This window comes from Chrysemys picta, chromosome 12 (genome assembly GCF_011386835.1).
Source record: "Chrysemys picta bellii isolate R12L10 chromosome 12, ASM1138683v2, whole genome shotgun sequence".
Lineage (NCBI taxonomy): Eukaryota > Metazoa > Chordata > Testudines > Emydidae > Chrysemys > Chrysemys picta.
The window spans coordinates 30,420,530-30,447,318 of NC_088802.1; the positions used below are offsets into that span (position 1 = coordinate 30,420,530).

General features: G+C 46.2%; 1 protein-coding gene and 1 long non-coding RNA gene across 5 annotated transcripts; one reads left to right on the plus strand and one right to left on the minus strand.

Annotated features, from left to right (window-relative positions):
• Positions 1 to 1,627: 1,627 nt before the first annotated feature.
• Positions 1,628 to 12,124, minus strand: LOC101935811 (uncharacterized). Its single transcript, XR_509900.4, has 4 exons — positions 7,867 to 12,124; positions 5,980 to 6,076; positions 3,492 to 3,661; positions 1,628 to 3,272 (listed from the first exon to the last, which is right to left on the minus strand). It is a non-coding gene; the product is annotated as an uncharacterized LOC101935811 (long non-coding RNA).
• Positions 12,125 to 12,134: 10 nt separating this feature from the next.
• Positions 12,135 to 26,016, plus strand: LOC101935538 (zinc finger protein RFP-like). 4 transcript variants are annotated; one of them, XM_024114184.3, is made up of 7 exons: positions 12,135 to 12,702; positions 14,307 to 14,402; positions 15,448 to 15,678; positions 15,995 to 16,017; positions 16,738 to 16,853; positions 24,253 to 24,312; positions 24,679 to 26,016. In XM_024114184.3, the coding sequence occupies exons 1-7, from the start codon at positions 12,286 to 12,288 to the stop codon at positions 25,194 to 25,196; spliced, it is 1,461 nt and encodes a 486-aa protein (XP_023969952.2). In that variant the 5' UTR covers positions 12,135 to 12,285; the 3' UTR covers positions 25,197 to 26,016. The 4 variants fall into 4 exon arrangements, with proteins under 4 accessions (XP_023969952.2, XP_008175994.2, XP_065418528.1 ...); XM_008177772.4 differs by having other exon boundaries at positions 15,493 to 15,678; XM_065562456.1 differs by having other exon boundaries at positions 24,253 to 24,325; positions 24,679 to 24,842.
• The last annotated feature ends 773 nt before the right edge of the window (positions 26,017 to 26,789 follow it).

The window sequence follows — 26,789 nt, forward strand, 5'->3', positions numbered from 1 at the left end:
TGAGATGTAACTATTGAGGGAATTTATAAAAGAAAATATCAGTCCTCTCAACACCATAAAGAAGTAGCCGTGTTTGAATTAAAAAAAGCTAGTCCTTGATCTCTGTGAGTCTCACTTTCCCTGTCTTTAAAATTGAGATCCTGTCTCTCTGGATGGTAGTATAACTTGCTGAGTGACAGTAAAGTGCACTGAAATGGTGTAACAGCTGCTAGCTTGGCCAATACAGCAGGGATCGAACTAAGGACCTTTAGTGCTTAAATCATGAGTATCTAGAACTTTACCTTTGGAGTCAAGCTCCCTAGCTGAGTGTTATAACAAACTCACATCGTCTACAGATTAGAGGTGGGACACACCACATTTACCAGTGAGTTATATAGTTCTGCTGGACAGACGGAAGCTCATCCCAAACACCTGAGGTCCCCAATGCTTCAAATCCATATAAGTCCCTTCTTATGTGAAAACCACTCTTAAGCAACCCTACGGATCAAACCAAGCACCCTCATAACTGAGCACAGGAGTCTCTACATCTTGAACTAAGGAACTTGCTAGGGCTGTTACAGACTTGCAGTCTCTGTGGATTGGGCACAGACAGAGACAACACACGCTGACCACTGGCTTACACTGCCATCAGAGGAAAAAGGCAAAATTTCTGATCAGTTTTAACCTAGCCACACTGGAAAAATGGATGTGGCTCTTTCTTCACTGCTTTGTCTGTCTCTATTTCTGGCTCCATCACTTTCTTTCTCATAACCAAAATGCAGTTATGTTAACAAAGAGCAGGGATACCCCATAAACTCGACAGCATGAAGTCTTGTCTCTTTCCCATGTTCCTTCCATTAGATGCTCTGCCATTGGAGCTGAAGACAGGAAAGGGGAAATCCATGGGATCAGATGAGAAGGATATGTTTCCAGGTGGAGTTGCTGTTATCATTGTTATTTATTATTAAATTAGAAGGAAAGACACTTCTCCTCCAAAATATCTTTGTTAACTTGTAGTTAAAGTTACTAGAAAGAAAGAAAGAATTACACAGCACACTAAAACAATATAAAAATGATTAGATTCTAAGGAAACTACAAGGTACGATTGCACACTAGTTTGTCACACGTTTGCTCATGTAGGCTGAGCTCTGTGTGTTATCCAGCTTTCCAGTGCAAATGGAGACTTGGTTATTGGGGCTAGCCAAAGTGGCTAGGAGGGCTGGCTGGGGTGCAAAGTTAGGGGCCCAGCTTGTGGTGGCTAGCCAGAGTGGGGAGGGAATGAAGGCTCCAGTTAGGGGGCCTGGACAGTGTGAGGTGAGACCCACCTATGGGGATGTTGATTGGAGGGGGGGCTTGTCAAGGCTGCTTCCCCACTTTGAACTTTAGGGTACAAATGTGGGGGCCTGCATGAAAACTTCTAAGCTTAATTACCAGCTTAGATCTGGTCCGCTGCCACCACTCCCAAAACTAATTCCCTTCCCTGGGTAGCCTTGAGAGACTCTCCACCAATTCCCTGGTGAATACAGATCCAAACCCCTTGGATCTTAAAACAAGGAGAAATTAACCATCCCCCTCCTTTCTCCCACCAACTCCTGGTGGATCAAGATCCAAACCCTTGGGATCTTAAAACAAGGAAAAATCAATCAGGTTCTTAAAAAGAAGGCTTTTAATTAAAGAAAAAGGTAAAAATCCTCTCTGTAAAATCAGGATGGAAAAATAACTTTACAGGGTAATCAAACTTAAAGAGCTCAGAGGGCCCCTCTCTAGCCTTAGGTTCAAAGTACAGCAAACAGAGATAAACACTCTAGCAAAAGGTACATTTACAAGTTGAGAAAACAAAGATAAACTAAGACGCCTTGCCTGGCTATTTACTTACAAGTTTGAAATATGAGAGACTTGTTCAGAAAGATTTGGAGAACCTGGATTGATGTCTGGTCCCTCTCAGTCCCAAGAGCGAACAACCGAACAACTTCCCAAACAAAGAGCACAAACAAAAGCCTTCCCCCCCACCCCCCCAAGATTTGAAAGTATCTTGTCCCCTTATTGGTCCTTTGGGTCAGGTGTCAGCCAGGTTACCTGAGCTTCTTAACCCTTTACAGGGAAAAGGATTTTGGAGTCTCTGGCCAGGAGGGATTTTATAGTACTGTACACAGGAGAGCTGTTACCCTTCCCTTTATAGTTATGACAGGGCTTAAGGGCATGGCTGTGATGGCTGATCAGAATGGGGACGAGGGGCATGGTTGGAGGGCATTCGGGACAAGGTGGGAGTGAGGGGACTGGCTCGGAGTGATAGGGGGACTGGCTGGGGGGCTGTGCATAGTGAGGGTAGGGGCCTGGCTGTGGTGATGGGTTGTATTAGGGGAGAAGGGCCCAGCTGGTCATACAGCTCAGCCTACATAAGCAATGCAGTGTGCGAACCCTCCTAGCAGCTACTTGTCATACATATAGACATCAGCAGGGGGAGCCAGAGAGATTCCTCTGCCCACATCATCCTAGGCCTCTGTGGACCCGACTTTAGTGGAAATTGGGCTTTTCCAGTTTTCTGATTGTCCCCAAAGTCAGCAGGGTTCTACCCGTTTGTGCCTCGACCAGGCCCATCGGGTCCGGAACTGAGCGGATGTTCTCCAAAGCCGTCGTGTGACAGGCGCAGAAATGTCCCATCGAGCTGAGTGGGGGCCTGGCTTCATTGTGCACCAAAGATCCCAACATCAGCCTGAGCAACCAGTTCACACACCCGGAATACACAGAAACCATCTCACCGACTGACCCCCAAACACCCTTTACTCTGCCCCGGCACTGCTCATGGACATTTCTGGGTGGGATTGTCAGGAGCATCTAAGAGAGTCGGTAGCACAAGTCAAGTCCCAATGGGCCTTGTGCCCTTAGGTGTTCCTGAAAATCCCACCCCAGGTTCCTTTTTTGTATTTAATGAGGAAAATGGAGCAGAGAGGTTGCTCAGAAATGTCACACTTTTCCCCCTTCTCCTGGGTGAGGGGCTTTCCCCGAGAACCTTCCCTTGGGGCCAGGCTCTCCTGTGGGGGCTGAGCTCTGCCTGAAGCGCTCTGCTTCTCTCCCCAGCGAGTGTGACTCTGGATCCAGACACGGCTCATCCCTGGCTCCCCCTGTCTGTGGTTCGGAAAATTTTGACCTGGGACGTCATACGGCTGAACCACCCTGAACATCCCGAGATTTGATTTGTCTCCTTGTGTGCTGCGCTGTGAGGGATTCACCTCAGGGAGACATTGCTGGGAGGTAGAGGTGGACAGCCTGGGCTGGAGGGGTGGCCAGAGAGTCTGTGAAGAGAAAGGAGGAGCTCAGTGCGGCACCTGATGCGGGGGATCTGGGCTGTGCAGAGGTGGGGGTTTCAGTTCCAGGCTCTCCCCTCCCCTCCAACCCCCCCTGTCTCTGAGCCAGGTCCCCGGGAGGATCCAGGTGTCTCTGGACTGTGAACAGGGGCAGGTGGCATTTTTCAGTGCTGATAGCGAGGCCCCAATCTTCACTTTCCCACCAACCTCATTCACGGGGGAGAGAATCTGCCCTTTCTTCTGGGTCTGGGGTGTAGGTTCCCAGCTCACTCTCTATTCCTGAGGCAGTGGGTGGCACATGGCTTCAGGTCTCATGAAATTAGCTTCTCCAGCCTCTAACATACCAGTGTCTTTGACCCCGCATGGCTCCCATGTTCCTGCAGAGACATTTAAGCACAAAGTGAACAGGTCAGAGAAGCTGCTGTCTCTGCCCCATCGTGGGTCTCTTCTGCTTGTCTCTCTCCCTCTGAGGGACCATGACAGCTCTGCAAGGACTGGAAAATAGGGGTTCACAGTCTGTCTGAAGGGGGATTTCCAGGATCCCCAAAACTTGTATGACTCTGCAGTCCCACAAAAGGGAACATGCATGTCATGTGAAGGGAACCTAGTCATGGCTGTAATGCATTGCTCAAACTGTGACCTGCAGAGAGCTGTCTGGCCACATGATACAGGCTCCTCCCCCTTGTTTTCAGCTGCTGTGTTCTGCTAAATAGCCTTAGGCACCTCTTAGGATTCCTTCCCCAGGTGAGCGATTGCTGTGGTTGCCCCAGGAATGTTGAGGAGAGGGGAGGTGGGCCCTGCAGTCATTTCTGGGAGTAAAGCTGGTCCGTGAGTCACTATGTCTACTGGGCTGGGTGTATACTGTGGGGAACCACTGAGATCTGCTGGTGTTAGCGCTGTGCTTCTGTTTAATGTGTGCCCCTGCTGTAAAACATCAAGGCCTCTGCTCCCTGCTGGAGGGCAGCCACCATCTTGTGTCTGGTTAGATGCAGAGGGCCCAGTGTGCGGTGCTCACAGAGATTTTACTGTGTGCTTAAATAAAGGCCTAGAGATGGCAAGTCCCTGGCTGTTCTTGGTGAATTGTGACAATGCTGTGTGAGCCGTGGCCCTGAGAATGGGATTGGCAGACACAGGGGAAGTGGGAAAACAATGGACCTGTCTCCTGGTTAAGAAGAAAAAAAGAAAAGGTGAAATGGACACTTACGGTGATGGGAGCAGAAGAAGCTGGACATCTAAAGAGTCTCTGGTTGCCTTGAGCCCCTGGTTATGATGCATTGACATATCTATCAGTCATGCAGTGATGTGGGATTAGAACATTGGACCATGTACAGAACAGAACCAGGGGAGGAGGGGAGTGGCTGCCACTGTTAACACCACATCCCCAATACCAGTCCAGGCAATTGGGTCCATTCTCCTTCAAGGGACACCATGGAAAGAGGAGCTGGTGTGAGTGAGCCCTTGAATGTGAATGAATGAAGTCTGAGACGATGATACTAGTATGGGCTCCAATCCTGTAATGACAGTGACTTCAGCAGGAGTATGGCTGGATACATCCCCAAGTGCATGGAATGGGGGATGGCCAGGTGTGCAACCTGTTGATACAATTGATGTAAAAGCCCATGAGATCCCTGTTAAGGCTTTGCACTAGAGGGCGGGTGTGGTGAAGTTGGGGTGTGCAGTGTGTTTTGAGATCTGTGTCAGATATTAGTGAAAGCCCTCTGGAGTGTTGGAGGGTATCCTCAACAGTGCTGTAAACAATGTAAATGTAGAAGACTTTTTCCTTAAATTCTTATTTCCCTTCTTCCAAGGTTTTGGGTGGATGGGGAAGGTCCTGCCACATTGTGATCAGGTTTTGTCATGTTAGATACCTGGGTACTTGGGCTCCTTCACCCTCTCACTTCCCTGGTCCTTCTCGCATGAACAGAGAGCAACAATACCCGAAGTCCAAAGGCGCAAACAATTCGATGTTTATTGGGGTGAACTTCCAGCAAGCATGATTCCAGTTTCCTTCCTCAGTGTCCCCCTTCCCAGCTCTGATACCACAAAGCCTGGCCTGTCTCCCTGTTTCCATTCCCTGTTCCCATTTCCCCCGCCTTAGCAAAACAGAGATTGACCACCTGCCAGGTGAATGCCCTACCCACGGGGCTAAGGGATAGTCTGATTGGGGGGGGGGGGGTCTCGCCCAGTCTCTCTTCTTGAAGCTGTGTGGCGCTCCCAGCGCAGAGAACCGGGAGCCCGGACTCTCAGTGCTGGGCAGCCAGGCTTCCCTCTTAAGTCAGTTGAAGCACTGCTTGTGAGGATGCACACAACTGGCAGAAGGAGGGTAGTGTGGACATGAAAAACCACAGTAATAACTGTGATGGCTATGCCTTGGGGGAGTGTCCTGGAATCCCCATATTCCTCATTTTTATATAATCATGATTTTACATATAAAGCATGCCTTGTAAGGTATCAGGGGAAAGCTTATGATCTGCTGAAAGTCATTTCTCTATCCATATATGTACATCATTAACACACATGAAGTTATGACAATTATGTTGTATGGTTGTCAGTAAAACATACTGTAAGTTGGGGATTCAGCCAGATATTAGCTCCCCGGAGGCAACAGCAAGCAAAGTACCAATGCCTGGGCGGGGTGTGAAACAACCCATCAACAGTCATTGTCCAGCAAGGGAGCTACAATTCAGTCACTCACCTGCATGAGGCCACACCAGGGGAATTTCTCAGCCTGGCCTGGAGACTCAGCAAGGTCCCCAAACATACGTGGACTTGTGCTCCCCAACCACATGGGTCTAAGGGTATAAAACAAAACAGTGGCCACATGCTGGGCATTTCTCATAGACTCATAGACTTTAAGGTCAGAAGGGACCATTATGATCATCTAGTCTGACCTCCCGCATGATGCAGGCCACAAAAGCTGACCCACCCACTTTCCCTTAACTCAGCTGTTGAAGTCCCCAGATCGTGATTTAAAGACTTCAAGTTGCAGAGAATCCTCCAGCTAGCGACCCCTGCCCCATGCTGCAGAGAAAGGCGAAAAACCTCCAGGGCCTCTGCCAATCTACCCTGGAGGAAAATTCCTTCCCGACCCCAAATAGGGCGATCAGTAGAACCCCGAGCATGCAGGCACGATTCTTCAGCCAGACCCTCATTGACCATTGATACTATTTACCAGCGATGGCACGTTATTGACTAATTGACTAAAATCACGTTATCCCATCAAACCATTCCCTCCATAAACTTATCTAGCTTAATCTTAAATCCAGAGAGGTCTTTCGCCCCCACTGTTTCCCTCGGAAGGCTGTTCCAAAATGTCACCCCTCTGATGGTTAGAAACCTTCGTCTAATTTCAAGCCTAAACTTCCCCACGGCCAGTTTATATCCATTCGTTCTCGTGTCCACATTAGTACTGAGCTGAAATAATTCCTCGCCCTCCCTGGTATTTATCCCTCTGATATATTTAAAGAGAACAATCATATCCCCCCTCAGCCTTCACCCAGCTACACTCCAAGCAGCAAGGACACTCTAAAGACTCCAATTGAGGGGATCTGCCCAGATTTCAAGGGTGAAATATGTATACTATGGACTGCAACATCCTGTGGGGTGAGAAAAAATGCTTAATCTAGATATTGTCCAGTCTAATAGGGTTGAGAGTTTAGACTGCGTGCTTATATTTTATTTTATTTTGGTAACTAACTCAGATTTTAAGTGATAGGCAAAAAGTCAATCTTTTATAGTCAATAAATTTGTTTTACTGTTTATCTTTACCAGTGAGGCTGTATGAAGTGTGTTGCAAAACCTGAGCAGATTTGCAAAGGCTGGTGTATGTCCACTTTCCATTGAAGAAGTGGTGAACCAATTAATAAATCTGCATTGATCATCTTGAGCAGTGCAAAATGGTATATTCCTGAGGTACTGTGCTGGGAACGAGGGGAAAGCCAGTGCCTTTCTCTGTGTGATTCATGAGTGGCTCTGGGAGCATTCATGCAATCTAGCTGGGTGTTGGGTCTCCACATGCGATTATGCTGAGTGATAACAGCCCCCGGAGGGGTTTGCTGCTCGTCACTAACAAGGCATTGTGAGAGAGAGCCCAACCTGCAGAGAGTTAAGGGGGCACAGCGGTCCCACGGTCCCAGGCTGCACCCCGGGGATCCTGTTACACTCCTCTATGAACCTTTTAATTTTACATGCTAGCAATCTGGTTCTATTTCCTTCCTGTATAGACTCCTCCATTCCCAAAATGTTCCCCAGTTCCTGATAAACTGTAAACTCTGCTCCCTACAATGTTATCTCATCCATGCTCTGAGACCCTGCCATTCTGCCTGTGTAACTGGCCCTGCACATGGAATTGGAAGCATTTCAGAGAATGCAGTTAACTGCACAAGTTAGGGCTCCACTCCCCTACCCTCTCTTTTAGGTACTCAGGAAGTATGTGATTGAACTTTACCCCTCTGTGGACTCAGAGCTCTATGGGTCTGCAGGGCCTCTTACCAGTGAAAGAAGCTTACACAGTAATATACTTAAACTCTATTTATTAACAATTGATTAACAGGAAAACAAACGCTGAGCATACAATTCTCACCATTCCCACTAAGGCAGATGAGCTTCTCCTGATGTCCAGTCAGGATTGAATCGCCTTGGAGCTCCGTCTTTGGCTTCTGCATGGAATGGTCATTCAGTTTATCAAGTTCTGGTGGCTTTGGTCTTGGACTGTGTAATGGAGTTAGATTGCCAAAGAACTTCTTTTTGGACTGCAGTTTATATAGTAAAATCTAGGTCCTACTTAGCTGTACCATAACCAATCATTTTAAAATAAAGTACTACAAAACAGTATTTTTCACAAACCCTAGCCTACCACCTTTTACATACAAGAGTTAATTCAAGTGTTGTGAAACCAATTACACAGCAGACAGAAACAATTAAAGAATCAGACAGAGCCCAGACAGATAAACAATAGAGAAGTAGGGGCCATAAAGGCAAAACAAAAAGAAGAACAGATTTCACAGTCACAATATTGATAAGTGGTTTCTTGCCAGACAGAATGCTATCAAACAAAGTTTTCTTTAAACATCTTAAGATCTCTTTATTTATTTGGTGATGGTGAGTACTATTAGGACAGGAGTGCCTTCTTAACAGTCAGATATTACATTGTTTTGGTGCAATAGATGGAATGTGAGGATGTGACTCTCTGCAACTTAGCTCATAGCTGTTGTTTTAACTGCAAAAGAAGGTCTCCCCTCAGACCTTACAACACTACCATAGAGGTTCTGGATTTTCTTAGCAGCCTAGATTTGGCTTCCAGGATGTTTCTCCTACCTTTCCCTATGCCAGTGGCATCGACATGTACGACAACCACAGGCTCCTCCCCAACATCTCATATACATCTGTCTAGAGGTCTTGAGAGATCAGCAACCTTCTCACCTGGCAGGCAGTTCACATTGTGGCTCTCCCAGTCATCACAAACCCAGCTATCTATGTTTCTAATGATAGAATCCCCCATTACTATTTCCCGTCTCTTCCTAATAACTGGGATTCCATTTCCTGGAGGAGTATCTTCAGTGCGAGAGGATACCCTGACATCATCGGTTTCCCTCAGCTCCAGCTTGATGTCCTACTTCCCCACGAATTTCCTCCTCCACAACAGCACAGAGGCTGTCAGACTAGGGGTGGGACTGCTCCACTTTGTCCCAGGAAGTCTTTTCTCTGCACCTCTCTGTCTCCCTTAGCTCCTCCAGTTCAACCACTCTGGCCTAGGGCTGCCAACCCTCCAAAGTTGTCCTGGAGTCTCCAGGAATTAAAGATAAATCTTTAATTAAAGATGATGTCATGTGATGGAACCTCCAGGAATATGTCCAACTAAAATTGGCAACCAAACTCTGGCCTAAAGTGCCGGTACTCGGTCTCTGAGGGCCATGAGCTGCTTGCACCCAATGTGCATATACACCACAACGTTGGTAATCACACATGCTGCATTCAGTTCAATCAACTGGACAGCCCCCTCTCTGCTGCTGGATGGCTGCCTGAATTCTTTTTACTGCTGTAGCTTTTTGGTTTTTTGTTTTGTTTTATGGGGGTTGTTTATTGGCCTAAGTGTAGAGAATGAGTTTAGAAAATGGCTCTCACATTCCCTCACTAAACTCCTGTTCACTAGCTCCTCTGGTCACTTAAGAGCTGGCTTTTTAAACCCCTGTTCTCCCTGAGTTAGCCTTTCCCTTTTGTTAAGGAATGCTAAAGGAATTAGGGATCAAAGGATGGCAGGCTAGAGCCTCATTAAGAAGCCCCAGCCTGGCCTAGCAGGTCACTAGGCTCAGCACACAGCCCCCCAAACAGACAACACTATACTATGGGCAGGGATGGTGTCCCTAGCCTCTGTTTGCCAGACGCTGGGAATGGGCGACCGGGGGTGGATCACTTGATAATTACCTCTTCTGTTCATTCCCTCTGAAGCACTTGGCATTGGCCACTGTCAGAAGACAGGATACTGGGCCAGATGGACCTTTGGTCTGACCCTATCTGGCCGTTCTTATATTTTTATAAACTTCAATCACGCAGGTACACGGTAAGCAGCAAGCACACAACAAACAAATGAACAGACAAACTCACATGATCAGAGTGAAACTCATCCCTCGCATTCAAACAAACAAAAAGTTCAATGTGTGATGGTTTTAGGAAAATAATTCTCTTGATGCCTACAGCCAGTCTCAAGAGTTCTGAGCCCTTGGTGCTGGCAATCCTGCATTGGCATTGGTCAGTTTGTGTATTCAAGCCTGTCTTCTCCAGCTAAGGCTCTAAGGACCTAAATATAAAAGTGAACATTCTCCTTTATCTTTTGAGTTCAGCCCAAGTTCAGGGGGGCTGTGCTCATTTGTTGCTTGGGTTCACAGCCCAGCTCCAAGTGCATTCCCATGGCTTGGCCTCTCTATTTCCCTTTCTATTGCCTGTGCTGTTTTAGACAAATGATGGCACTACTTTAGGGGGCTTACCATGGATAGCTGATAGAAATATAAGGCCTCAATTCTCATTGGCACCCCACTGTCAATCATTTAAAAATCAGGAGTCACTGAGACAGACCCCTGAAAATGATGAAATTACCTTAAAATAATTAAATTTAAAAACCAAAATACTAGTTCATAATAAGTGTTGGGTTCTTTTTATTTTCCTTCTCATTTCTCAGACTTTTAGACTGAACTTCAGCCATATTTTTAATTTTTTCTCTGCAGCCACAAGGTCTAGAAATTTTTGTTTAGAAAATGCAAGGCAGGAGTCTCACCTTATCACTTGATTTCAGGAGCTGGGGCTTTAGGAAACATATGAAATGTCATGAACCACATGATGAAAGCATGAGAGTTGATTACACTGCTAGCATTAAGGCCCAGGCACACTGCCAGAGAAGCCTTAGTGTAAATGAGAATCAGGCCTTCCAGTTTAACCCAATTTTTAGCTTGTGTGACTTTAGTATCACTCCTTAGACAAACAAACCCTGGTCCTGCAAGTTCAGCATCCCAGCTGCGCACTGACACCTGGGTGAAGCCCCAGTGACCCATCAGCTCAGGGGCTTGCAAATGTAAGCGGGGGAATGGTCCCGCTATTGTGGGGAACTTTCCTGGCTTATATACTACCCCGGTGAAGTGGGCTAGCAAAAGGATCGGAGTCCTCGCTCCCATTTCCTTTACCCAGAAGCCTGCCTGACCTCGAGAGCTCTCCCTCCACTTTCCCCTGTGGCAGAGTCCTCGTAACCCCAACAAGGCTGGGCCCAGGATTCCTGGGGGGCTCAACCCCCAAACTTGTTGTGGTCACTTAGGGCAGGGGCTAGGGTGTCCCCACTCCGGGGTACTCTCTCTGCACTGGATGCTTCCCTGACCCATTGATCATTACATATAGTTCAAAGCAAATACAATTTATTAAACAACAGTCAATTAAAAAAAATAAGGAAAAAATGGGAAAGAATAAAGGAAAACACATCACCCCGCTCTGTGGCACGGGGACGTCACAACCAGCATCTCTGGAATGTCAGCAAAGTTCAGTCTGTTCCTCACAAGTCCCAGGCCCCTTCTCAGGCCCTGGCTGTGCTGCAGGGATGCTGCGGGTCAGACACTTGCTCTAGTGGTGGCCACACGCTCTCAGGCTCTAGGTGGCAGGACCCTTCTTCCCAGTATCATCTGCCCCGTCAGGGTTACGATCCCCCTCCAAGTCTGGCCTGCAAGGCGTGTTGGCTGGGGCATCTCCCTGTGCTGGGCCCACTGGCAAGGGTCCCCCTCACTCTCGCCAGCTCCTCACTGCACCTTTCTCCAGACTGCTCCAGCCCCAGCCCCAGCCTAGCTCCAGCTCTACTCTGTCTCAGCTCCAGCTCCACTCTGCCTCAGCACTGCTACTGCTGCTGCTGCTCTACCTCCAGCTCCCTGGGCTGCTTCTCTGGCCCCTCCGGCTCTGGTTGCTGGAGCTCTCCTCCCAGCACAGGTCTGCTCTGTGGGCTGCTTCTGTGACTCTGCTCCCCATACTGACCTGCTTCCTGAGCTGCTTTTCTGGCCCCTCTGGATCTGGCACAGCTCTGCTCCCCAGCTCAGCTCAGACCCCTGCTTTCTCCTTAGCTCTGTCTGACCCAGGCAATTCAGGGAGGACCGGACCCCCCCTTGACTCCCTGATTAGCCTGCCCGCCCTGTCAATCAGGCTGGCCTGGAGCATTGACCTCTCCCCATTGTTCCTCGGGACTGTCAATCTCAGGGTTCTGATTGCCCATCGACCCTTCCCCTTTCTTTTGGCACTGGGAGTTAGCCAATCAAAACACCCCCACTGAGTTTTAGTAAGGGGACAGTCACAGCCTTATTGGCATATTTTCCACAAAGGCCTCCTGGGCTGTAATGTCAACAACTGGCTCCATCCAGCTCAGCAAACAGCAAAAGTTAGTGACAGGAAGAGAAACGCCCAGTTGCTGCTGCAGGCGGGGTGAGTCTCTGAACTCAGGAAAGTGAAACTAATCTAGTTTCACTGCTGGGAGGGAGCCATGGCTGCAGAGAACCCCATGGAAAGTCTCCAGGAAGAAGTGACTTGTCCCATCTGTCTGGAGTATCTCACAGAACCTGTCACTCTGGAGTGTGGGGACAATTTCTGCCGAGCCTGTGTCACCAAGTGCTGGCAGGGATCAGATATAGACTTCTCCTGCCCTCAGTGCAGAGAAACTGTGCAACAGAGAAACCTCAAGCTGAACAGGCAGCTGGCAAATGTCCTAGAAATAGTCAAACAGCTGAATTTACACAAAGCAAAAGGAGCGGGAGGGGATGGTGTGTGTGGGGAACACCAGGAGCCTCTCAAACTGTTCTGTGAAGAAGATCAAACCCCCATTTGTGTGTTGTGTGACAGATCACAGGCTCACAGAGCTCACACTGTGGTTCTCATAGAGGAGGCTGCCCAGGAGTACAAGGTAGGAATCATTGCCTCATGTAAATCATTCTAACTGAATTTTCATTACAGGTTAATGTCATCATAACTTGCTGGTTTTATTTGATTGCTCCCTTCTACAGCTACTGATGTAACTGTGTCATTCACTGTATGAAAAACGATATAAAAGGAAATGTTTAGGGGAATGTGGAAAAAGGCAAAAATGAAGGCATTAAAGATAACTGGTGAGATAAGGGACCTTTCAACTCATCTGAAGCTGTTAAACTTCAGTGAGGTTTAAGTCACAAGAGCTGCAGGCCAATCTATGTGCGAGTGCTGCCTTCAGACTGGAGAAGGGGATGTTACAAGCTGTTGTTATTACTGATTTATATCACAATATTTATTTTTATTATTATTTTCATCCCAGTAGTCCCTACAGACCTCAAATGAGATCTGACCTCCATTGTGCTGGGCCCAGCACAAAACACAACAAGGGACAATCGCTGTTCTGAGCGGTTTACAATCTAACTAGACAAAACAGACAGTGGGTGGGAGGGGAAACAGAGGCTGAGACAGGGGACATGACTTACCCAAACTCACCTGGCAGCTCAGTGACAGAGCTGGGAGTAAAACCTACATCTCCCAAGCCTCAGACCAGGGCACTAACCACTAGTCCATGCTGCCTCCCCAGCAGCACTATGTAGTGATGAAGTGTGGCCATTAGGTGGGAAAGGCTCCTTTGTAAGGGTCCCAGGCCTAGCAGGGAGATGGGGTTTCTCACTGGGATTCGGAATTCCTGTGTTTCTCCGTGAGGGGTTAAACTCCGATGCCAGCCTGCACTAGACAAGGTCACTGAGCTAAACACTGTGTGGACCCCAAGCACCTTGAGGGCTTTAGACAGCGCAGGTCCATGCCAAATACCATTGGGATTAGACTGGATTGCAGCAAAACTAACTCCTTGGCAGTGCTGACCTGTGTCGGTCTGACCTGTTCTATTGTGTATGTGGGCAAGAACCAGCTAAAGTGGTTCCATTAGTCACACAATGCAGCCTTTTCAAATATCCTACAATCCACTGTTTCTGGGCTCTATGGTAGGAACTAAGGGGTAGCTACCCAGAGGGCATTCCCACCAAAAGGGTTCAGGACAGCACTAAGGCAAAACTCAACCATTCCTAACACAAATCAGCACCTCTAAGGGGGTTTGCACTTGCCCTTAGACCAGTTTTGTCCAGTCAGCACCATCCCCAGGGGTTCAGGACTGAAGCTGAATTGGATTTGGGAATCCAGCCCATATTTCAGGCCCTGGTAGCTTCTGGGATTCATATCACTTTGTTAGTGAAAACTCAAAAAATAGGTTATTTCACATGGTGAAAGAAAAATCCAAGGATGTGACCCCAGTTTCATGCTGGTTTAATTCAGTGGAGAAACTGGGCCAAATAATTCCCCAAAGTACAAATATAAGCTACTCCCAGGACCTATTAAGGAGGTTTCATTTCTTGGTATCTCTGATATCACAAACCTACTAGGTTCTCCAGTCATCAGTAGAGTGTTGTATTGTTTGTTTATTCATTTATATTTGTTTGGCGGGAAAAGATCACCCCACTCTCACCTGTAAAATCAAACCAACCAAAACATTTATTTCTTCAGAAGAAAATTCAGACCCATTTGAAGACTCTGAGGAAAGAGAGAGAAAAGCTCCTGAGACTGAATGTGATTGTAAAGAATAGAATCCAGGAATATCTGGTAGGTTCCCATTGTTATTAATCTGCAGGGACATGATCTGAGAGGTCTCCATGGTCCTGGTGAATGTGAGCTTTTGTATGTTGTTCCATGATCATAGGATACCGTGTGTGGGTGGGTGTGTGCGCACACATTTCGACAGAGGACCTGAAAACTCTCCCTAGAGAAGGCCATCATCTTCCTCTTCAGAATCAAAGCTTTATTTCAATGAATAAATTAATTACTAGCCTTTGTGCCATGGATGGAAAGCTTCCAAAGGTGAACTGAATGTGCCCAATTCAATGCTGTCTGTCTAAGCCTGCAGTTCTTTGTTGAATTATTTACGGTAATTGTTTGGCTCTTTTTTTTTCTCCCCATCATCTCTGTCAATGTAGTTCTCAATACAGTTGTTTGAACAACAAATCTTTTCATTCACTGGACATTTAAGGAAAAGTATTACTTTGGGGGATACCAAATACATTTTTTTCCTAAATTTTCAGTAAATCAAAGGCTGATTTGTTGTCATTTTGGGTCAATTAAATGTTTCATTTCAACAAAATCCAAATGCTTTTTTTGATTATATGCATTTTAAAAAATTGTTTAATTGTATTAAAACCAAGGAGATTTCACTTTCTTCTGAAAATGTGGAAATGAAATGTTCTGATTTTTTCAAGTTTTTTAAATCAAAACATTTGGTGAAATTGGCATAATTCATGAATGTTTGTGTCACCAAATCTACATTTGACCTCAAAAATTTTTAGTGTGAAAAATGTTGCCCAGCTACAGTGCTGAGTCCTGCCTCGTGCTGCCCTGAATCTGGATACTCAGAGAACACTGATAGCTCAATATCCTGACTTGTCAGACAGAGAAATGACCCTTTAAGAGAGATTGGGGCCAAATGGGAAGGTGTTAGAAAATCCTCTGCCTAGTAACCACAGGATATAGTCAAATGTCAGAAATCTTAGAGATTGCAAATAAAGTCTCTCTCCTGCACACGCAGGACCCCAGACTCTCCATGTACCTGCCCTGCCTTTTTTTTTTTTTTTTTTTTTTTTTTTTTTTTTTACAGAAACAAACACAAACCAAGAGGCATAAGATTGTGTCTGAATTTCAGCAACTGCGGCAGTTCCTGGAGGAACAAGAGCGACTCCTGCTGGCCCAGCTAGAAAAGCTGGACAAGAAGGTTGTAAAGATACAGAATGAAAGTACCACCAAATGCTCTGAGGAGATTTCCCGTCTCAGTGAGCTGATTAGTGAGATGGAGGGGAAGTGTCAGAAGCCAGGGAGTGAATTCCTGCAGGTGAGACTGAGTTACGTATATCCCAGATCCCAATAATGGGACAGGACAGCTCTTGAATCATGGGTACTAGAGTCCAGCAATCAGAGACCTCAGTATTACTCGGTGCGTGCAGTGCAGAAATGTCAGTATTTATTGCTCTTTGAAGAGTTACAGATTCAGATGTAAGAGATGGAAAAGCCCCATTAGCTCAGCTAATGGAATGGCTCTGAGGCCAGGGCAGGGTCTCCTTTTCCCATGTGTACAAAATCCTATTCCTGGGATCCCCAGCATCTGCCACATAGGTCTAAGATTCTTTTTCTCATTCTCTCCCCTCTAGGATGTCAGAAGCACCTTGAGCAGGTACTGCAGCTCCTTCTCACTTCCCTTCACACTTCACAATGCTGGGAAAGTGCTTGGAGATCATGTTAAAACCTCATCTTCGCAGGGCTCCACAGCAAAATGTGTGGGGCAGGTCACATTTTGGATAAAAAATCTCTCTGATGAATTTAATCCTGAGGTTCTCACCGTTGTATAGAAGAATCTGGCATTGTCCACCCTATGTAAAAGATTATTAACCTAAAATATTTCCTAGAGATGTCAGCTCCCTGGGGGACTGGCTGTCTCTGGATTATGGGGTGGAATCTGGGCCTTTCATCTCTAGGGCACTGGCAACAATCCCACCCAGGTCAGCAGTGATCAAGGGTCTTTCCTACCTGAAGGCCCCTGTGGAGACCTGTTGTGTGCCGTGAGATAGGATGGGGGGAGTTGGTGAGTCCATCTAGTTTCCACTTGACAGATGTCTACAATACTACGACTACCAGGCTGGATGCCAAGGAGCAAATTGGCCATGGAGATTCAACTCCCCTTTTAACCTTAAAGTTGGTGTCTCCAGGCCAGAGTTGGACAACATTCATAGGACTTTTGGGGAGAAGGTTGCACTGCCATGGCCTCTCCTGCACCTGCTCTGTGGCTAGCAGAAGTAGAGGAATTTTAATGCCAGGCCCATTAGAACAGCAGCTTTTACAAGCCAAAATTATGAGTTACTAAATTAAATATAACAAGAGATTGTTTTTTCTCCAGGTGTGAGAAGGGGAAGTTCCAGCAGCCGGCAGAGATTTCTCTTGAACTGGAAAAAAGTCTGAGTGATTTCGCCCAGAAAACTATTGCTCTAATGGAGACGCTGAGGAAGGTCAAAGGTACTGAGATGAGATCAAGGAGAGGAAATCAGGATGAGTCTCTGAGCATGTGGGAAGAGATGGTCTCAGTCCAATGGTTCATAATTAGATTATGTAGCTATTTAATACATATTGGAAGGTAGACATATACTAGGAATTAATTTGTAAACATCTAGAGAATAATAGGGTTATAAGGAATAGTCAGCATGGATTTGTCAAGAATAAACTATGCCAAACCAACCTAATTTCCTTCTTTGACAGTATAGCTCAATTCTTTAGTAGTAACTGCTTATATTTCCTATTAATTCTAATTTAAAGAGCTGGGGGATTGCAGTAGGGTTCTAGTCCCAGAATCAGGCACAACAGAATTAAAGTTATTAAGTCTGGTTGGAAACCCCGGTGTGCACAATGGAGATGCTCACAGTGAGGGCAAAGCAAAGCTTTAACTACTTCTATAAGCACAATTAGTAAAGACAAAGACATCTATACCACATACAAAGACAGCAAAATACAGAGATAAGATGAAATCTTGTATGATTCCTCACACAAATGCTCATTTACTCACATAGTCTCATCTTTGGGAATCTAGTGCTAAGGTTATAGGCCTCAAAGCCTCAGGCTAACTTACTTATGCCATATGCTAACTGCTTAAGCCAATATCTTACAGGATACAGGCCTGTAGGTTCCTTGCATTACTGCAAAGTAAAAATAAAATGCTGAAGCTGGCTATCTGCTATAAGTCCCCCCTTTGATGGGGTGATTGCAAATGAACCCTATCACATATATTATGATGTAGATGGTTGATTACCTGAGGGAGAGGTTCTGGTGCCAGTCTCAGTCTCCTGTTACTGAGGTTAAGGGACCTGAGGAATTGATTCTGGCTCTGTAGTTATAAATGCAGCATATGGATGCTCCGATACCAGATATGTCCCTGTTGTAGGTCCCATGCTTACACTTTGGCTAGTTTTATCCTCTTTCATCCCCCTAGGTTGTTGTTGGGTTACTTGACCCTTTGTACTTAATCTCCTGATTTTACACTGCATGCATCCGAATACAATGAATATAATCCTATTGCAATGCCTTGAGTGATAACCCATCCTTTTAACTCAATTTTTGTTCATAATGGTGCTGCTAGGACTTCCCACTTGATTAATACAGGTGATGTAAAAGATTGGTCAGCCTCATGGACATTATTGGTAATTTGTATGAGGTGTGTGTCTTTCTGATCCACTAAATGTTTCAAGTGTAAATTCAGTGGAGGAATATAAACAAGAAATGTTGGTGTGCTTTGGACAATTAGGTCTTGATAGGTTGGGTCAGATATGATAATAGTGGTGCTTTCAAATGCAGGGACAGGAGAAATCACTATGTGTCTTATTAAGGTATGTTGTTTTGGGGTAAAACAGAAATTTGGCTCTGTGACCTGACACTCCAATTGATCACATAAATACTTTTGATGGCTGGTTACTACACAATACTGGCCATTTTCATCATAGGTCACCCTCTCCATCCATGTCTTCCATTTGGTCAGTATGACCTGGCACAAAGATGTGATAGGTTCTATAGCTGATCCTCTCCCTGCAGGCCACACAGGACAGTATCCGCCTCAAACATATCCCATCTACAAATGCAGTGATGGCCCTTTTCTGAGCAACAGGCCATCTGTGGGATTTTCCAGGTTTGGCTTTCTGTGTGATCGCCCACCAAAGGAGGAATGTTGATGTATTCCTTATAGATGTTGTCTTTGAGATGTTGCCAGGATGGGCAGAGATGGTGTCCCAAACCTCTATTTGCCATAAGCTGGGAATGGGCAACAGGGGATGGATCACTTGATTGCCTGTTCTGTTCATTCTCTCTGGGGCACCTGGCACTGGCCACTGTCAGAAGACAGGATACTGGGCTAGATGGACCTTTGGTCTGACCCAGTATGGCTGCTCTTATGTTCTCTTATGTTCTTATGAAATGACTTAAGGGATGGACAACAGCCGATTGGCTGTACAAATCCTTATCTGGGTCAAGCACAGGCAAGGAGACTGTGAATGAGATGTATAAGGACTCTGCTATGGAACAATACTAGTTAAATAATGAGTGCCTTGACTGGTGTGTGGTGTCACAGATCCCATATGTCACATTGCTAAAGCTGGCTGTATGGGCTACAACAGTGTTACTGGTCCAGGGCTGGGGGAAAGCTTTAGATGTGTTGTATCATGCTTTTAGTCAGCTTTTTGACACAGTCCTACATTATGTTCTCATAAGCAAACTAGGGAAATGGGATCTAGATGAAATTACTATAAAATGGGTGCAAACCTGGTTTGAAATCCATAATCAAATAGTAGTTATCAGTGATTCACTGCCAAACTGTAAGGGTGCATCTAGTGGGGTACCACAGAGATCAGAACTGGGTGTGGTACTAATCAATATTTTCATTAATTACTTGAATAATGAAGTAGAGAGTATGCTGGATTTAGGGATAAATGGTCATTTAGGGTTTGTCTACACTACACAGTTTTGTCAACCAATTTATGCCAACAGTCAAAAACTGGTATAATTACATTGCTTCTGCATGTTCACACAATGCTCCTTCTGTCAGCGGAGCATGTCCACACTTGATGCTGTAGCATTGACAGTGGAAGGAGTGCACTGTGGATAGCTATCCCACTGTGCTACTCGCCACTTTCTGCAGCCAGAAGTTGTGGGAAGGTGGAGTGGATCACAGTGCATCATGGGGGCAGGATCAACGTCCTATGACGTAGTTTTTTCCTTCCCATCATTCCATGGGATTCCAGCTGTGTGTTGCTGCACTTTTTAATGGCCGCTGTTTACTGTGTGCCCGCCATCTCTGTCAGAAAAGATGGATCCTGCCCTGCTGTGTATTGTTGTGGTCACTTTTATGGACATATCGCGGATGGTCATGCAGTATATCATGAACTCCCAGTCTGAATAGGAATCAGAATTGCTTGACCTGCTGTGTGCCATGGAAGGAAACAACACCAGATTACTTTTGCATTCACGGAATAGCTGCGCACAGTGGACCATCACATTTGGGCTTGGGAAACAAACACAGAGTGGTGGGGTCGCATCATTATGCAGGTCTGGGATGATGAGCAGTGGCTGCAGAACTTTCAGATGTAGAAAGCCACCTTCCTGGAACTGTGTGTGGAGCTCACCCCAGTACTGCAGTGCAAGGACACCAAAATGAGAGTTGCCATCTTGGTGGAGAAGCGCATGGCGATCGCTGTGTGGAAGCTGGCAACTCCAGACTGCTACTGGTCAGTCGTGAATCAGTTTGGAGTCGGGAAGTCCACCACTGGGGCTGCATTAACGCAAGTGTGCAGGGCCATTAATTACATCCTGGTTCAAAGGACTGTGACTCTTGGCAATGCAAATGAAATAGTGAATGGCTTTGCGGCAATGGGATTCCCTAACTGCGGTGGGGTGATAGATGGCACACATATTCCAATTTTGGCGCTGGACCATCTTGTGACAGAGTACATCAATAGAAAGGGGTATTGCACTTCTTTATGGTGTTGCAGACGCTTGTGGATCACCATGGGTATTTCACTGACATCAATGCGGGGTGGTCCGGGAAGGTGCGTGACACATGCATCTTCAGGAACACTGGCCTGTACAGAAATTTGCAATCAGTGGGGGATGTTGAAATGCCCATAGTGATCCTGGGAGACCCAGCGTTCCTCTAATTCCTATGGCTCATGAAGTCTTACATGGGAAACCTGGACAGCAGCAAGGAGCACTTCAATAATAGGCTGAGCAGGTGCAGAATGACTGTAGAATGTGCATTTGGTAAATTAAAAGTGCACTAGCCCTGCCTTTATGGCAGGTTAGACCTAAATGAGGAAAATATTCACATGATCATAGCAGCCTGCTGCGTGCTTCATAATATTTGCAAGGCTAAGGATGAAAAGTTTCCCCAGTGATGGAGCACAGAGGCAGATTGCCTGGTGACTGATTTTGAGCAACCAGATACCAGGGCTCTTAGAGGGGCACAACAGGGGGCTATTCGAATCCAGGAGGCTTTGAGACAACATTCTGACAATGAGCACCAGTAATATGTCTATCTATATAGCACTCTGCCATGCTTTGCTAACTTGCCACCTTGCATGAAAATAGCAATGATTCCTGATTCGGATTTTTACTCAGCAAATGATCAGATTGCCACTGCATATTACTATCAGCAGCAAACACCATGTCTAGGAAACAAATAAAGACTGGTTATCTTTCAGAGAGTTTGTTTTTATTAAATACCTATTAACAACACACACAAAAGGCTTTGTGGGAAGGGAGATAATAGCGCATGGCAGTGTAGGCTCTCATAGCTGTGTGTACGTCCAGCTATCATTTTGGAAGCTGTCCGAGGGGGTGGAACAAGTGGGGTACCAAGATGGGTTGGGAAGTTTGGGATGGCATGGAAAGCAGTTCTGTATCAGCTTCAACGGGAGAGGGGGCGGGATGAGCACTCATGGGTTCTGCCTGGAGCATGATTAGGGACTTCAGCATCTCTGTTTTCTCCTCCATCACGTTTATCATCCGCTCCTGGCCCTTTATAATGTGCTCCTCGTTCTCCTTTCTGTCCTGCCTCTCTATTTTACATTTTTCCTTCTGGGTCTCTCTCCAGTCCCTGTGTTCTCTTTTTTCAGCCTCTGAGAATTGAAGCGTCTCTTGGAACATGTCCTCCTTACTCCACCTTGGTTGCGTCCTTGTCTGGGGGAGGCACTCCGCTGGTGTGTAGGGGGTTCCCGTGAAGGCTGCATCTGCAGAAGCACAACAAACAATAAACAGAAGCATGATTGTTAGTTCACACATAGCATTGAATCATTATAGTAAAATACCTCTTTTTACATACAAATCACTTTCTCACTATCCCCAGGCAAGCACACATCTCAGTGAGCACCCTAATCATGGTAAGTTTGACCAGAGGAGGGGCTTCAGACCGGGTCCCTACGCTGCTCGCCTGTGTGCTGCTTTGGTCCCTGCACAAGTGATTGCCAATTGGCATGGGAAAGTTTCCTACAATGGGGGAAGGAACAAAGCAGCTCTGCCAAGGAACCTTCGGCAGAGGATTGGCGAGTACCTCCAGGAAAATTCCTAGAGATCTCTGTGGAGGATTCCCATGAAATCTCGATGTGCATGAACACAGTTGTGCTGCACTGCTTAGCTGCACAAGGGAAAGTGGAGCACACGCAAAAACAGCTAGTCTTGTACATTTCTATCCTTTCACCCACTTCTAGAATTCACAGAGAAAAGGACAGCTTTACCTCATATAACCGAGCAGTATCAACTCAAAAAGATCATTTACCAAAGCTCTCCTCTCCTGTATCATGCATGCCAGAGCCAGACTGCTGGGACTGGCTAGACCCCTCCAGAGTGGAAAAGAGGTCCTGACTCGCTGTGCCACTGGACGACCCTGCCGTGTGCTCCACATTGTCTTCCAATTCAAACTCCTCGTTCACAAGTTTGTCCTTGGGGTTGAGTCTACTGTCCACTGCCTGCAGCCTCACTAAAGTATCCACGAGGCTCTTGGAGGTGGAGATGGGGTCACTGCCAAGGATGGCAGCCAGCTCCTTATAGAAGCAGCAGATCTTCGGCGTAGCACCAGAGCAACGGTTTGCCTCCCTTGCCCTCTGGTACACCTGCCTCAGCTCCTTTATCTTCACTCAGCACTGATGACTGTCCTGTTCGTAACCCTTTTCCAGTAAGCCATGAGAAATCTGCCCATAGGTAATGAAGTTCCTACAGCTGGAGTGCAGCTGGGACTGCACAGCCTCCTCTCCCCACAGCATCAGCAGATCCAACAACTCCGGTGTACTCCAACTGGGAGAATGTTTGCTGCATGGAGCCACCATGGTCAGCTGGGAAGATGAGATGTGAGCTCTCTATGCCGAGGAAACAGGAAGTGGAATTTCAAAAATTCCCTGGCCTTTAAAAGGTGTGTACCTGGGTACTGGGCTGCTGACCAGATCAGTCAGGATGGGCATTTTGGGTAACCTCCTGGAGGCCAATTCTAGCAACATAACCAAGCGCAGTGTCTACAATAACACTTTGTTGATATAACTTTGTTGCAAAAAGCTCTATGCCTCTCGTCAAGGTGGTTTTATTTTGTTGGCAAAGCAGGAGAGTTTTGTTGGCAGAAGGAACATTGCAGTGTGTACACCTCCACTGTTTTGTCAATGAAACCTGACTTTTGCCGATAAAACTATGTAGTGTAGACAAGGCTTTACACTAAAAATCACAATATATTCAGGTTGCTTCTAGTCCCAAGAGATCAGTCACTTACCCCAGATCAACAGATTAATGCTTTTTAGTCATTTGACAGCCCTATTTTAAATGTAACCATTTGTTTCCAATACTACTCGCTATGACTTGAATCTTGATTGTTTGTTAAATAAAAGTATATGGTGTTTGTTTTCAATATAAAAATAGCTAAGTTCCATGTGTCAAGCAGCACAGTGACCTGAAGTGTAACTGCTAAACTAGTGTGCACTGTTTCTTTAGAAGCAGCGAATCTGTGAACACTATGAGTGTCCAGTGAACCAGGGCATGGACGCTCCAGGGAGATGCTTGCAGGGTTTGAGGGTAGGAATGAGCCAATCACTAATGTGACGTGAGACAGCAGGGCCTGTGGAGCCCAGAGGGCAGTGCCTGTGTTGCCTATGGCCAATGGAGTTGGGAGCTGGCCCAAGGCAGGTACACATATGGCTTCTCCTGGTAAGGCATGTGGCAGTGAAGTGCTCACAGCCCTGGGTACACCTGGGAAATATCACAAGAGGCTAGTGGCACAAGGGTGTAACTGTGCCAGGACCTCAGGACTTCTCTATCATGTGCCAGGACTATACTGGCCTCTGTAACCATTGATTAGGGAGATCAAAAACTGTCCCCTTCTATCCCTTTGCCAGAGCAGGCATGAGTCTGGCCCATTGAGCCAAACCTCATCCAGCCTTAATTTCCAAATCTATGCAATATTTTTGTTGTTGTTTGTATTTCAGTCAATGGACAACAAGGGCCACATTGTTCTGAGCTCTATACAGATGCTGAGCATAATGGTCACGCTAAAGTTTTTGCAGGATCTGGGTCTAGGTCATGACAAAATGCAATAGGAGAATGAGACAAACCAACCAAGGGTTGGAGGGGGATGATGAGAGAACAGTAAACATCTCTGAGAGATTGTACCTCCTAGGATGGTTCAGAGACTTAATGGATATTGATTCCATTGCTGTGAGATGGCTGAATGAAAGAGAAAATGGAAGGTTTCAGACTTGTTTGTATTAAAGAACTATATGTGTCTCTGTCCCTCTCTGTCTGTTTCTCTGCCACAATTAAAACACAGTCATGTGAGTTAAGAGTGGGGATGTTGTTATAAATATGACAACATAAAATCTCATTGATTTTATCTTTTCCCCCGTAGACATTCTGCCAGTTGAACTGGAGGGAAAAAAAGAGAATACTCTAGGATCGCACAGACAGGGTGAGATTTCAAGGTGGAAATTATTTTTCAGTTATGAGAAAATTCCCATGAAAATGTTTTCTTGAACTTGTAGTTAAAGTTACTAACCAAACCAATGCTGACCATGACACAACCAACATTACTAAGATGCTCCCAAGTTGAAGTCAGACAAACAATCCAACAGCAACCTTAACTCTGAGTTCATGCCCACACCAATGAACAGAAACATTTTCACTGACTATCATCCAAACACCCTTAACTCTGACCCTGGGATTTTCATAGATATCCATACACATTATATATATTAAATTTATAGGAATGAGTAGACAGGCCACTCACCTCAGGGATGATCTCTGGCTCTAATACTCTGCTTTCCTCTCTCCCCAGTGAATGTGATGCTGGATCCAGACACGGCTCATCCTGAACTCCTCCTCTCTGAGGGTCAGAAAAGTGTCAGATGGGGAGACAAATGGCACAGACTGCCCAACAATCCCAAGAGATTTGATACCCTGGAGTGCGTGCTGGGCTGTGAGGGATTCACATCTGGGAGATACTACTGGGAGGTGGAGGTGGGAGGTGAAATAATCTGGGCTGTGGGGGTTGCCAGAGAGTCTGTGAGGAGGAAGGGATTGATCTGCTTTAACCCTGAGTGGGGGATCTGGGCTGTGGAGCAGTGGTGGGGTGAGTTCCAGGCTCTCACCTCCCCTAAAACCCCTCTGCCCCTGAGCTGGGTCCCCAGGAGGATCCGGTTTTGTTTGGACTATGAACAGGGGCTGGTGACATTTCTGGATGCTGATAATGATGCCCCAATCTTCACTTTCCCACCGGCTTCCTTCAGTGGGGAGAGAATCCACCCCTGGCTTTGGGTTCAAAGTGAACAATCACAGCTCAGACTGTGTCCCTGACACTTAGGGAAAACATCCCCTCTAAGGACCCTGAAATCAACCTCTCTAGCCTCAGACACCCTAATCTCTATGATCCTGGAGAACTCTTGTCTTCCTGAAAACCTTCTACGATACAATCAGTTTGTATGACCCATAAGGCTTGATGGGGCCTCTGAATTGTTAAACTATAAAGACCAAGGTGCTGCCAGGGCCGGCTCCAGGGTTTTGGCCGCCCCAAGCAGCCAAAACCAAAAAAAAAAAAAAAAAAGCCGCGGCCGCGATCGCAATCTGCGGCGGCAATTCGGCGGGAGGTCCTTCACTCCGAGCCGGAGTGAGGGACCGTCCGCCGAATTGCCGCCGAATACCTGGACCTGCCGCCCCTCTCCCGACCGGCCGCCCCAAGCACCTGCTTGAGAAGCTGGTGCCTGGAGCCGGCCCTGGGTGCTACTGAAATGAAGAAACCAACCACATTGCTCCAAGAATTGTGCAGCCTGTTTGTCACTGGCCTGTGTGATCCTTGAGGAGTGTAGCTGACTGTAGGGGTCAGAGACTGCCAGATAGGAGAATGAAAGTGAAAGGAAGTGACAAGGAGAGACATGAGCCAGGGTGACAGACAGGCTGGGAATGCTACTGAACGTGATGGTGTCATTCATTACGTAATCCATCTATTTAATTCACTGGTCCATGAAAAGTGTAGCCATTTTAATGCGTTGAAAAAGTGATTTCTGCAAATTTTGCACTTTTTCTCTGTTCTGACCTTACATAATCACTCCCTAAGTGATTGAAGCCCTCATTTTTTTTGTAAACTGAACATTTTAAATAAATATAAAGTTTTTTTCTGCTTGGTGTTTTCCACTCTTTTGAGGGAGCAAGGAGGTGCAGAGGATTTGATTCACCACTGACCAAAACACAAATTAGGACTAAGGGGGGATACACTTTATGGTGGAAGTTGAGTGGTTTAATTAAGGGGCTGTAGAGCTACCATCCTCCATAAAATGACCTACTTATGAACTTTGAAGTATATTGAAACCCATGTGGATATGTATCTTCCTTCTAAAAATGGTACTCTTTAAAAGAGTCTGAAATAGAGCTTGTGAGGCTATTTTGGGGTTATTTGGTCAAGGGGTTCCCAAGATATATCCCCAAATACTCTGCTTTTATCATTTTCAGATTTTTATAACATTTTGTTTTAGAATTAGGTATAGCAGTTTTAGATTAAATCTCAGGAAAAACTTGCTAACTGTAAGAACAGTAGGACAATGGAACAGACACCTAAGGAGGTTGTGGAAGCTTCTTCACTGGAGGTTTTCAAAAGGAGGCTGGATAGCCATCTGTCTTGGATGGTTTAGACACATGAAATCCTGCATCTTGGCAGGCGGTTAGAGTGGATGACCCTTGTGGTCCCTCCTAACCCTATGATTCTCTGAAACAAATCTAGGCTTCTGATCATCCAAAAATGGGTCCCATTGGACTGCCCCCAAGATCAGCTTTTCAATGGCATGAAAGACCAGTTTAGGAATATCTCACAATGTAGTGAGCTGCCGAAGTTTTAGTACCTCTGTGAGCAAATGTTTCTTCAGAAACTCCTTTGTCAAGAACACCCATGGCATCGTG